Source organism: Macrosteles quadrilineatus, unplaced genomic scaffold, assembly GCF_028750875.1.
Source record: "Macrosteles quadrilineatus isolate MER2022 unplaced genomic scaffold, UCM_ALF_1.0 Scaffold_4__1_contigs__length_99947679, whole genome shotgun sequence".
Lineage (NCBI taxonomy): Eukaryota > Metazoa > Arthropoda > Insecta > Hemiptera > Cicadellidae > Macrosteles > Macrosteles quadrilineatus.
Window position 1 is genome coordinate 56,006,451 of NW_026542597.1, and position 13,582 is coordinate 56,020,032.

Below are 13,582 nucleotides of genomic sequence, written 5' to 3' on the forward strand. Positions count from 1 at the left end.
ATTCTGTAGAACTTGCATGATCTTGGTAAACGTATTTTATTTGCGCTATACATGCTTACTTCAGCCACTTCATCAAAGTGTACCATTGTCGTAACAAGTTAGAATGTAATACCACCCTTGTTTACAATCCCAAAACCTGTCCATCATGAACGAAATCTTACCCATCACCTTTCTACCATGACCAGAGGAACTGTTTGTCTATTGGAGGAAACTAGATCCGCACCGCGACCTCTAAATATACCTTTCGTTACGAAATACTCCGCTTCAGAGAAACCGAAGGTGGTGACGTATAACAGTAATCGTATACCCGTGAGTGAGCCGAGCCGGGGGAAGTGGTATCAGAAACTTGTCGAGAAACCATAGAGTACTAGGAGAGGCGAAGGACTCTTGGGGTAGTGACGGGGTTGGGAGGTGCGCAGTGAACATACACACGTGCGCGGTAACCCGAGAACACCACTATACTTTATACGGGCTCTTGGATCAATGTTATGCAACGTTCAATGGGTCTACGCGTGCTAAAATAGGTCGCAAAATTGGGTTGGATGAGTTTTGGGAAAGGTAGACACACGAGAAAAATATGGATTATAAAGGATATCTACTTCTTGTGATGCGTAATTGAAGTTGTACTAATGTTTTAATGTACGGAGTTGAAGGCAAATTACTCGTTATTGTGTGAATAGCACAAAATAATGTTTAATGTTAAAATGAAACAATGTCACTTTAAGAACATGTTAAAATGAAATGAAAATCCCTATTAATTATCACACTTGGTTCAAACATTTCTTACAGGTGACAGCCTCTTTAAATTATACAAAATTCTGAAATCCTTAAATACTCCCCAAATTACAATAGTAACGAAATAAAAAACCTTTGAGATTGCCTTTTATTTGGTACTGAGTTAACCAAACGTTTTCCCAAACATCATTTCCCCATCAAGATCCCTGTAACATTTCCATTCCTAAACCATTCGCCGATGAGCACCACAGCGGAGTTCACCGTGTTTACCATTTAAAGCTCCATCCAAATCAAAATTTCAACAAATTTTTAATCTACAAATATTCCTTGAGATTAAAACTCCTGAGACCAGCCGGCATGATCACTTCAATTAATTAATTCCTTTCATCATTGAAATAACAACAAAAATTTAAAATCCACAAACATACCCTTGATCGCCACTCTTTGTCAAATATACATAACTCCCAGCCCATTTAAACCCCCAATACAATTTGAATCCCCAAATTTTCCCCATGGTGTACCCTTGGGTCAGTCATTGTCACATTCCAGCCCCATTTCCGTCCGTCCCGTTACTTCCTATACACAATTATTATAAACCGGCTACTCGAAATAATTGCCTCGTTCCTCGGTAAGCCCCGTAAAACTGTGACTATTAAACGGACGGTGACATTTTACATAGCGACGGCAACGCTTTCTGCTTTCTTCTTCCTCCATTTAAAAATTTACCGGATGACATTTTCCTCGGACACTATTATTCGTTGGATCTTTTGAGTTATGGTTTTGGTCTTGTCGTGACCGATGGTTTTCATAATGGTCTCTGTCGAGGTGTAGAAATTTCAATGTTTTGGGTTGTGAGGATTTCTGTTTCCAATTTCTGGACAGAGTAGAGTTCGTCGTAGGTAAAAGTAACAATCGATTTTAGAAGAAGTAAATAAAAGATTGATAAGCTTTCTTAGTAGATAATAAATCGTATTATTTTTTCTATATAGAAACAATAACGATAGCTTATTGTTAAAAATAGTTAAATAGTAGGTAAAATTACATTCTTTAGGAATCCTGTTTTTTCATAATCTGCTTTTAAATGCCTTTGTAATACACGTGAAAGGTGATGATTTCATACATTTTTATTCGTACCATATGTATGCAAACAGTTATAAACCTTCAAAATATAATATTTTTATGCTATATAATAACGAACTCCTGTGAAACTACTTTGTTATTTTATGTATTAGTAAGTTTCATAAGATTGTCCTTTGCATCACAGACATTTTGGGAAAATCAAATGAGCAAATAGAAACTTGCCTTGTCACAGGTTTACAGGTTTACTGCGGCGGGGGTGATTTTATTGTCTTTCTTCATTCAATCATTATTACAGTAGTAATATTTTAGCCCCCCATACTCAACCGTTTTCCACGTTTTAGTAAACAAGTTTTGATGTGTTTATTGATTACCAAGATGGGCATCCTTCCAACCTCATTCATACATTTATGTACAAGGGGCGCATACTAATGGGCACGGAAAAATATTTCATGTCATTTGTCTATTGTAACAAATTGGTTTCTAGTTTGCAGTATCTTAGGTCAACCTCAGATTAAAGTTTTCCATAGTTACATGAAAAACTAAAACTTTTTTAGTAGAGATAATGTATTACCGGTTTTAGAACCAATCAAGTTATCCTCTTAAAAAAAATTCATAAATGACGATTGTCGATTGAAACAATAATGTAAAGCTACTAGGTTGAATAGTTAAGTCCCTTTGTTTTCGGTTGAATTTCGTATGGTTATATTTTGTACAAACACTCGTATACTTTTTTAAATATACACAAAACGCTTCCAACTCCACACAAACAAGGACTCATCCGTAAAAGTTGTTTAGTAAATTTTGCGCACAATGTTAAATTTAGCCATACTTTTCCTATTATTGTACAACTATTGTTGTATTGACAAAATGAAAATTGAAACTGATAATTTCTACAACTCATTGAGCTGCATTTATGTATTTAATAGCAAACCGATTGATGGTGACCGCTACGAAAAAACACAGCCTTGAATTTGTCCTACATTATTCTTTCTCGAAATTCACCTGTAAACAATTTATGATGACTGATGCGATTCTCCAATTTAACACCTCAATAGAATCTTTTGTTTCCCCTAACTATTGTTTTCGGTAACGTGATAGGTGTATGGTGTTTATGGTCATGTACGGTGTTTTCCCGGTAACCATACGTTGGGGGGGCGTGCATGTTGGGGGGTGGGGGGTAAGTTTTGGAGGGGCGTCGTCGCAACAATGCCTGCACTTCCTCAGTATCATCTCTACCCGCGCACTGTTGGGATGGCTACCTACGCTGCCTACCGTCACGTCGAACTCTACAATGTCGGCCATGGAAAGAAGAGGTAGATGACATTTTATGTTATTGAGAAACTACTGTATTTAAAGTATTTTTTACAACATTATTGGTTGTGTTACTAGCCAGTAATGGGGGTTTGTTGAATTAAGGGTTGTGGTTATTTAATTTTAATTTTGGCTATTTAGTTTTACATTTTTTTGTTTTGTGGATATTTTTGATATGACGAACTTTTTGAACGATACAAAAAATACATGGTGATATTTCAAAACTACACGTAAAAATAATAACATTATCCAAAGCGCTAAGCAATAAAACACTCTACAAACTGACGTAGGTCTAAAGAGGTTTATGTTATATTGAAAAACAATTTAGTTGTTTACTTTTGTAAATTTAAAGATTGAGAAATTAAAACTGTTAGGGATACAAAAATAGTTTTTAGCGAATTTCCCATATAGGGAATAAGCTATTACCGTAGTACTCATGGTAAGACCTGGGTGCGGGACCGATTTTTTTTTTCGTTTTGAGGTCCCTAGAGGCCAAAAACACCATCCGTTCAAATTCATATATATATATTATATATAATATATATATATATATATATATATATATGTGTGTCCGTTAGCGCGATAACTCGAGCAAAAATGATCAGATTTTGATGAAATTTGGTACAAACATGTAAACCTACATTTGTTCGAACGAGTTCGCGATCCAGCATAATCGGACCATGGGAACAGGGGTTTATGGGGGGTTTTATGGGGTAAAAATGGGTTTTTCCCATTTTTGACCCTAAAAACATAAAATTTTAGAATTTCTTTCCCAACCATTTTGTAGAGCTTAAAAAAAGAAATAATTTAGTATATTGAAGCATTGTTGTATGCCTAACGGTCACGGAGAAAATTAAAAATGCAAATTTAAAATTCCCATGTTATTCTTATGGAGAAAATGAAAACTGTTGTAGTTTACTTGTTTATGGATATATGTTGATCAAATTTGGCAAACTTATTTATTTCATCCTATACTATTGTTGTTTGGTCAAAAAACACTGTTTACCTTCCCCGTAGCAGCGAACCTAAGCACTCGTTATATCTAATGTTATTTAAATTGGGAATAAATATGTCTTATATATGGAAGTATTTTAGTAAATATGTAATCAGACAAGTTGAAATTCGCTTAGTCTGCAGGTTTGCTGCGGCGGGGGTATTGTTTAAAATATTACTGTTGATATACTAATTATAAACCTAAAATGTTACGTGTGTTAAACAGGAGATTTATATTTGTATACTACTACAGTATATTCTGAGCTCAGTTTTGGACACTTTGCTAAAATAATTGACAGGAATTTACCACTGCCTTTACTTCGAGATCAGATAAAAAAACCTTTATTTTAATGAATGGGGAACATTTAAACATGTAATTTTTGTTCCATTTTAAAATTGACTCCCTTCATTATTATTATTATATCCACACAAATAGAATATACCTTATACAGTGTAGTACATGTGAAGCGACTGATTCCGTACTATATAACTGCTAGGAACAATGTATGTTTACATTGGTTTAAACGGTGTATTACATTTTGATGTTATACTATTGCTCGATTGGCATGTATATATGCTGGACTAAACTGTGAGATAAATATCTACTTTTTAGCAATATTGAATGCTCCACTGATAAAATTACTCATAAACTTAAGATTCGCTTAAGAAAGACTCTTTTATCTACTCCACTATAAATAGGGCCAACATCAATGTTTTAATCATGCAATGCTTGCATTTCAGGTTTGCTCATAACGTTATAACTACACACACATTTTATGCATGTGAGGAACTCATTTAATGTGGGGAAAACAAGAGAAAAGAATATTCACCAAACAGTTTTGTCTCGTCTTATCATATTTTGTTAACGACGCGATCACAAAACTATCATTTAGCTAAAAAGTGCTTCATGAATGAATTTTGGATTTACCAACAATGTTGTTTCAATTTATGCTGTGCTATCCACTAATTAAATTCCAATGTAGTTTGACACGTTTGTGTTTTACGGTCTGGCTGACGTTTTGTAATTCATCACCAACATAGTAGGCTTACGTCTTCTCCATACACTATGTGCAATGTTCTGGGTCAACGTACGATCATGATGGTCTAGACATGTCAGAAGCCTCACGTGCAAGAAGTGTGTACATCAGGTGTAGTTGACTGAAGTAGGTTCGGTAAATATTTATTTTATGCTGCACTGAACGTGTGAAACATGCGTTGATTGATTTTGTTGTATATTTGTTAAAAGGCTTGGTTTTGTAAAAGATTTTAGTTTCCAAAGTTGTAAACTGGGTTTGGTATGTTTTTTCGATGGGGTATTATTTGTTGACAAAAGTAACTAAACTCACAATTTTGGTCTTAATTTGATAAAACATTAATTGCTAGTGTTAACTTTGCAAAACATAATGGCAATAAAAATAAATTTAACCGTGAACCGTTCCCTTAACAACAGGAATTTAATAAATACTATCATCTCGTGAAAATAACGAAAATGATGGAATAAAACTGTACATTATACTTTTTATACAAAATTTGTATCAATGTCCTTCCATTTTGTGAAAATTTCCTAAATTTGTATCAAAATTGTTGTGTTTCAAGTAAATTAGTTTTAAAATTCATAGGTGTATAAAAACCAAATCAATCATAAATATGTCACCGACAAACAATCGATTAACAATACATGTTTTTCTAATGTCACTTTAGACATGATTTGATGGATTAAGATTTGGATTTCTCTATCATTGTAGTAGGATTAAGATTATAAGGATGTTTGTAATAGATAAATTACCTAGAAGCCTCTCCCTCTATCTATCGTATATTGGTTTTTATAAGTTGTATAAAAATAATACGTGGTTAGAATAAATGATAGATGGTAAAGATTTTCACTTCAGTATAGAGATGTCACACAATCTAACGATTCAAATATTAAATCGTGTGAAAATTATTGATGTAATATAAAGTTTATATCTATTTTTACTGCAAAAATATGTCATGTACAGACACCTATATTTTCACCCCACACTGTAAATCAAACATGTGATTGAAATTTCTTAAATATTTTGTTTTGATTTTCCGTTTATATTTCGTTGTTATTTTATCACCATCATGGCAACCCATAAAACCCATGTTAATTTTTTGTTAATTTCAAATTCATTTTTTGTGCTTATCTTTGAGCCTATTTTAATTTATAAAGAGATTCTGCACATCTACAGGAAAATAGCTTTCTAACAGTATACGTAGATTTTCCCTTCGAGGCACACGAGCTGAGAAAAAAGAAAAAGAAACATGCTTGCCTATTAATATATAGATATGATCCCGACAACTTAAAAAAAAACATTCCCGCTTTCTTACTAAGCCATTCTCTAATTTTCAACGAAAACTAAAAACACTTTTTGTAATTATTCGTTACAAAAACCAATCGAAGCACACGGCCGATTGATATCGTATTGATAAACGGCATTAGTGGTACCTAGACTTCCTATGTGATATGAAAGTTTGAAGCCAAGAAATTAAAAGAAGTTCAGGTCCATCTCACCAGATTTACTAGTGTATTGGGTTGGATATTAATTAAAACCACAGAATATTGTCATTAGTTGGCGACCATCTCAACAGATTGCACCACGTTTTTTGGCTTCAAATCTTTACATTACATGGAAGTCTATTATGTGTATAGTCAATGGTTGTACATACATTATCATTGGCATAGTACACCTATGTAAGCATCAACCGTATGTTGGCCGGTTTGTCTTTTAACACAAACATAACAGAGGCTAAATATCCCCTTGTTGAGTTTGTCATCATAGATGAGTAATGTACGGTAATATTACTTCATCTAGGACACTATTGGCGTTGTATTCCATATCATACTAGATGTCCCATCACAATAGTTAATGGGGACAATCGATTGGCCTATAGTTTTCAAAGTGATGTCCCCTTCAGTTTAGCATAACTAACGATTTGGCGTAACATGTTCAAAAATTGTGTTTACACACTTTGTCAGCGGCTCAATTGAACTACGTTTTCTATTTTAAAATTTGCTACGGTATGTCGTCTTTGTGGTTAGTGCATCTGTATCCAAATATGTGTCTTTGCTACTTCACAATTTCATAAAATCATCATGTAGGAATCATGTAAAATCATCATGTATCATATAGGAGATTGGGTACGTTCCCATAAGACTTGTATCCTTGCATGATATGTGAGCGTTATGGTACAATGGTTAGTGGTTTATGACGCTCGCCTTTCAAATCATAAGGTTGCTGGTTCGATTCGATTCGTGACCGATGTGAACCCAGACGCCATTTGTCATTGGGCTGTATAACTAAAGGCAACAAAATTTCAATAAAGTAAAAACACATACAAAGACAAATCAGATTACCGAAGGAACGTACACGGTCCCGTTCCAAGGGCTTCACCATGATTGTCCAGAGCTGGACTCCCAACGTTCGTCTCGCACGTTCGTCTTCACATAACGGTAGACAGAAGGTGACGTCTGGACGCGGATATCCGTCACCGACAATACGGTACATGGTACACCTCGCATCATGTTGATGACTGGTAACACGGTTTGGAGGCTCAGGGCTCTGGGCAGTCTGGCTGAGGTGGTTCCTCAACTATAACATCAATCGAAAACAGAAAAAACCGTAAGCAATAAATTATATCTTTGACATCGTATCTTTGGTGCTCGGATTTCAAATTCTTCTGTGAGAAATACCATAGACAAATAGAATTAAATATAGACCGACAGCAGTGCTTCGGTTAGCATAAGTTCTGGCGTCCACCGCCAGGAGTGTCTTGTAGTTAGGGAGCGCGTTCGCTGGAACTACACGACACTCCTAACCGCAGCACTGCTGTCAGTCTAATTTTATTTTTATATGGAAGTATTAAGTTGTTGTGGCTATTCAATTGTTTTCGAGGACAATTCATAGACCTCCTTACTACCGTAGCTATATTGTCAAATAGCAATACAAAATGCTTTGAAAGCTATGATACCTCGTACTATTTTGCTCTAAGATTCGGAATTTGATATATTAATGTTGACGAATAAAGTAGTCTGAACACTTAGTGTTACACTTTTATCCATATTCCTTGGACGTTAACGTTCCATGCGGTTGAGATCTTTACTCACAGTGTCTGCGTAAGATATGTATTGCATTTTGTAGTACCGGTACCTACACTATATTTATTAAGTTTTACCATAGGGCCTACTGATTCTTGAAGTAATAAAGTCAAACAGACAAACATAAATACACTATTTTCTTCAAACTGTAGCTTATTTTCAATGTTTACGTAAACTTATTTAACTGTAAACGTTTTTATTCCACCGCCAAGTGCTTTGTGTGATGGGTAAAAATGATGTCATTGTTTGACTGTGCCGCCGACACAACAGGATAAATGACTAGACGTACGTCAAGTTCACGGACCACCGATCACAGCCATACAAACACGTGAATTATCAAAGACCTTTGGACACCGACGTTTGGAAAGTCAAAACGCCATTGTCACAACACCCGGTAATTTCGGTCAAAATCACTCCGAGATCCGAAACGGGGATTTGGGGACGATAAATGTAGGGTATAGTTTCACGTTCAACTTTCGTCAATTCTATGGAGTGGTTACACTTGAGTTTTGCGTTTGAATTGCAATACTACAATTGAACCGGTTGGTTAAAAATTCAATGGCTATGGACCGTAATGTAGGAACTGAGTTGTGTAGAATATGGGCTGAATCAAGGATGAGTCTTTTTTTGTTTTGAGTATAAAAAATGTTTTTGTTAGTTCTCAATGATCTGATAAATAGTGTACTATATTCGTCGTGTAGGCATATATTTTAACTATAGGTTAAATTTATTTGAAACCTACCTCTTACAACTAAACTTACTGGATTATAAACCTGTTATACACACTTTGTAATTCGATTGTCTAGTTATTTTTTACGGGGTTTGCTGTGCCTTCGACAATGTAAATACCTTCTATAACTGTCAGTCATCATACTGTTACTCCATTATTACGCCATTATTATGACGACGCAAATAGGCGTATCTTAACCGAAATACGAATGAAAGATGAGTGAGGGATGGGCGTGATGCCTTGTGTAGCGTTGTTACTGACTATAAGATCAGCTGTTTTAGCCAGGGCGCATTAGTGACACATTTGATTTTGCATACTTTTGGAACCTGCATACCTATCCAAAAGCATCGATCTCTGTAATAATAGAGATCGATGCCCAAAAGTCAACCAAGGACAGCTGAGTCTAGGGCAATTAAAAACCACGGGTTCTGCCCAAGATCGAACCAGCGACCTATGACTATGTATGATGCGATTACTTAACTATTTATGTACTGTATCACAAGAAAAGATCAAGTATTCTCGATTTTAATACGCCTCACCAACGAACAATGTCAAACCCGAACAATATTCTTTATTCTTTGGCACTTCGAGTCAATTGTGAATATGAAAGCAAGTTGTGGTTTTGTCTATTGTTCATGTTAAATTTAATTTGAAATTCAAGCAGCAAACCAGGTCAATTACTCACCCGTTATTCTGTGTTCGCGGCACTTTCACTTGTTACCATTTCAGGATATCTTTAACTGTTAAAGACCTCTGATAACAGTGTTGCTTTCCTTCTGTTATCAGTGAAAGTTCTGAATGTTAACATGCGTACCCTGTGTTAGGCTCCGTAATTACTTTGTGTTTGTCGTTTGAAATCAACCTTTGTTGGACTTGTATACAAAAGTCTTAATGCAAATTATTATTGTTTATCTTTTTGTTTAAACAATGCCTAATACAAATAAATTCATTAACAACTAGAAAAGCTGAATGTGTGGTCTAGTGATAAAAGGGCGGGACCGCTATCCTGGAGTCCCCGGTTTAAGTCTCGTCTATCATTAATGTCTCTTAGCACAGAAAACATACTACTAGTAGTATATTTTATGTGCTCTTAGCTATATGCTAATGCCGTGACCCGCTGGTTTGGGAACCCACCTTTCTTTGTATTTTAGAACACCTTCCAATAAAAAATATCCTAAACGCATTAATTCAGATAAAATGATTTCTGATTTGACATCAAGATGAGCAGTGTTCTGCAGTAAACGTCGCCCACCGCGAGTGAAGTGACAGACTGTCGTGTTGAAGTATGTCGCGGCGCGGCTAATTTTAGTAATATTCCTGTTGATTGGTTTATTATTAGTCGGCGAGGGAGGGGTCAATGCATGGAGTCGGCAGCACGCGCCAGGACACGCGGCTGGACTATGCTAATCGCATTGATCCGCTGACCGCATTCTGCGAACTTGCCAGGTCCTTGGCCGATGATTGGTGAATCCTTCCTTCGGCACGGACTGGACAACTTTGGTAATTAATGAGAAACGTTTATCTTTATCTATCAGAAAAAAAATACAGTTTCAAATCTGTCTACTGAATCCTGCAAATCGTTAACCTCTTTTAAGTGAAGATTAGAGAAGGAACAATTAACCTATGAGAACTAGATAGAGAGGGCGGTATGCATAAATTATTATAGTGAACACTTGGACTAGTCTCCTAACCTAACTAATCGCTAAATAGAAACTGAGGTTTTTCATATAGCTTAAGATCTAGACTAGATCCAACAATACACGGACGTATGAAACGCAAACTTCCCAAAATAGAAGGAAGGATCTTATACATTATCATCAACTGCTGATGATCTGGTGGTTCTTTTCTTCTACGTTTTTGGGAAATATAATTTATGGTCGTTTATGTATAGACCTCAGTACATGTAAAATATCATATGTGTAGTAGACTGTCATACGGCTTCTCCACTTGTCACCTACAGTGGGGTTTTAACTACTAATGGCTTCCTTCATTTTATAAGTTTCATACTATGGGTTGATGTGTTGCTTGCCGCTGCCGTTGGAGAGACTGCTAGATGCCAGAGAAGTTTTACACTAAACCGTACAAATTGAAACGCATTTTTGCTAACAATTTCACCCCGCGTTCATTAGCTCTATTAGTAGACAATTATGATTTTGTAACTTTACGGGAATATATTTAGAAATACACCTCCAAAACTAAATGTTTCAGGACCTCGATTACGAAACCTCCGTTCATTCTCATTAGCTTGTTTACAAATCAGCCGATCGTGTATAATCGATGAAAGGCACGAGCTCCGCAGTGATAGTCCAGCTGTTGAGTGGAACTCCTTAGATGGCGCTGTAAACAGTAAACATTGCACTGAAGAGCCTGAACTATAACCAGACACTGCACGTGGGACAGGGTCCGAGTCACAAATAAACACTCTTCTGTGCCTTGCTGGCGTTGCCGACTAGGAAATTACGCTCCGAGAAACATTTTATACTTTAAAATAATTTTTATTAAAATTAATTATTTCAAGGTTGCTAGGGGCTTGCCGATACAGGGTAAATTGTTCTCGACTGACAGAGCAACCTTTTTCTATTTCAGTGAAACTAATTCAGTGAAGCGGTTGTTTATACGAACACCCTGGACAATAGTCTATTTATCACATAGGTAAAATCTAGTGGTGATTGGCGGGATTTAGACGTCGGCCACGAGAGCTGCTTGCGTCGATAGTGTTATTACACACCAGTTCGATCCTGTAAAATAAAGGTACTTATTGATGGTTGAAACTAGACCTACCCCTCAGCTGCCCTGAACGCAGTAATTGATTATTATGCTTCTGCCCTGAAACACTAATTGATTACTCTGCATTATTGTGTGGATACTAACTGTGGTTCCGACTTGTCAGGTTGGCGAAAAATTATCTAGTTCGTGAAGATTTGGCATACATTATCCTTTATGTCTTTTTTATTAAGCCGACAAAGGTTATTCAATTGCCTGCGTTGATTACACTTTAGAATAATATCTAAAATGAACAAAACAAATCTCTACCATCCACAAAGCTGAATCGAAACCTACGCCATTGAGGTGCAGCTTCGCTCATACGATGCACGCCAGGAAGAACCTTAAAGGGCAATCATTGGCCTGAAAATGACATTTTTCTCCCACAATTCGAGACGGCTACCGCAGACTCCTGACTCTCGCTGCAGCTCACGCGGTGAAGGGGTACGTTCTCTCATGAAAGGTCTCATTCCATTAAAGCACTTTCGCGGGGTTATTAGAGATAAGCCCGCGAAAAGTCGTGAGGTGAGATCCACTACGCACGCACGCGTTCCCCAGTTTTGGAAATGAAAATGCTGCAAAAATCAGAGCGTGGCTCAGCCTATATCTTGTTACGTACTTTCTTTGACTTATGAAAGTGAAAGTGTAAAAGTGATCTATGAAATGTGCGTGAGGAGGATTAAAATTCCGCTGGTTTCTAGTTTCGGTGCTATCCGATGATAAGTGAAGTTTTACTTTCAACTGAAGGTATTTTTAAAGAGGATATGTTCGCTTTGCTCGTTGAGCATGTCAAGGTGCAATTAGTGATTTTGAGGATTCTTACGTTGGTATACTGGTCGCATGTACTACAACTTTAGGAACTAATCACTGACTTTGAATACTGCAAGTAGAATTTTTATTATATGAAACCCGAGGTCTGTTTAATTGCATGTTTACGCTGATTTCAACTTAATATCTCCCGGTAGTCAAATGTTGTGTTAAATTTTCTCTTTGTTTCATTTGAAAGGGCAAGCCATAGTTTGTGAAAAACATCAAACCACGTGTGTATTAATTTTACCTGTACTGCAAAGAAGCATCTTCAAATTTATACGGTTTTTAGTTTATGTATAACATTGATAACTGGTGAATTAAGTGTAATAATTGATGCATGTTGTAATTTATTTTACCTACGACCGTTTATTAAAGTAGCCGTTTCAGTACAGTTCTTAGAATTGAAAAGTATCTCATAACAGCATTGTTTACTTTCATAACAGCATAGTTTTACTCATAACAACACGGGTAACGGACCAATGAGGTTCAAGGATTGAGAGAGGAGAAGAAAAATTGTAATGATTCGAAATTCAACTAATCAGCTGTTGAGGCCAATTTAATTGTTGATTGGTGCAATTAGTATTTGATACAATGTTTCGTTCCTTCTCTGTCAAGGGCAATTAGAGGTTATAAACAAAAACATAACCTCTCTTAGAAGTTATGAGTAGTGATTTTTAGTAATTAAAACACCGTCGTAGGTAAAGTAGTGTACGCAACTCGCGTAAATAGTGTTAACGACACTCGTAGAAGTTTTTAAGGCACTCATCGCCAAGGCTCGTACCTTAAATTTTCTACCCGTGTCGTTAACCCTATCTTTACGCAATCGTTCCGTAAATTACTACAGTATTACATATGATTTATTTTCGATTTGGAACGATCAATTCTGCCAATCAAAACATTACTGTCGCAATAAAAGTCCTCACGAAGCTATCATTAATAATTTTTCTGTCAAACGACATTCCTTCCTAAAGCATAGCCGTGAAAATAAACCAAGGAAATTTATAAATAAATCGATCCTACCTAATAAATCGGTCTCTGGAGTC

The 13,582-nt window shown here is 36.2% G+C and overlaps 1 protein-coding gene across 3 annotated transcripts in view; it reads left to right on the top strand.

Annotated features, from left to right (window-relative positions):
• The window catches only part of LOC128992109 (jupiter microtubule associated homolog 1-like), a 48,272-nt gene that overhangs the window by 17,031 nt on the left and 17,659 nt on the right, over window positions 1-13,582 (top strand). The window contains exon 1 of one of the 3 annotated variants that reach the window (XM_054415526.1): window positions 3,049-3,128. The exons of the other annotated variants lie outside the window; for them this stretch is intronic. Within the exon in view, the coding sequence (XP_054271501.1) occupies window positions 3,067-3,128 (62 nt within the window). The 5' untranslated portion in view covers window positions 3,049-3,066. Of the gene's footprint in view, window positions 1-3,048; window positions 3,129-13,582 lie in introns of those variants that run through there. 3 annotated transcript variants of the gene reach the window in all.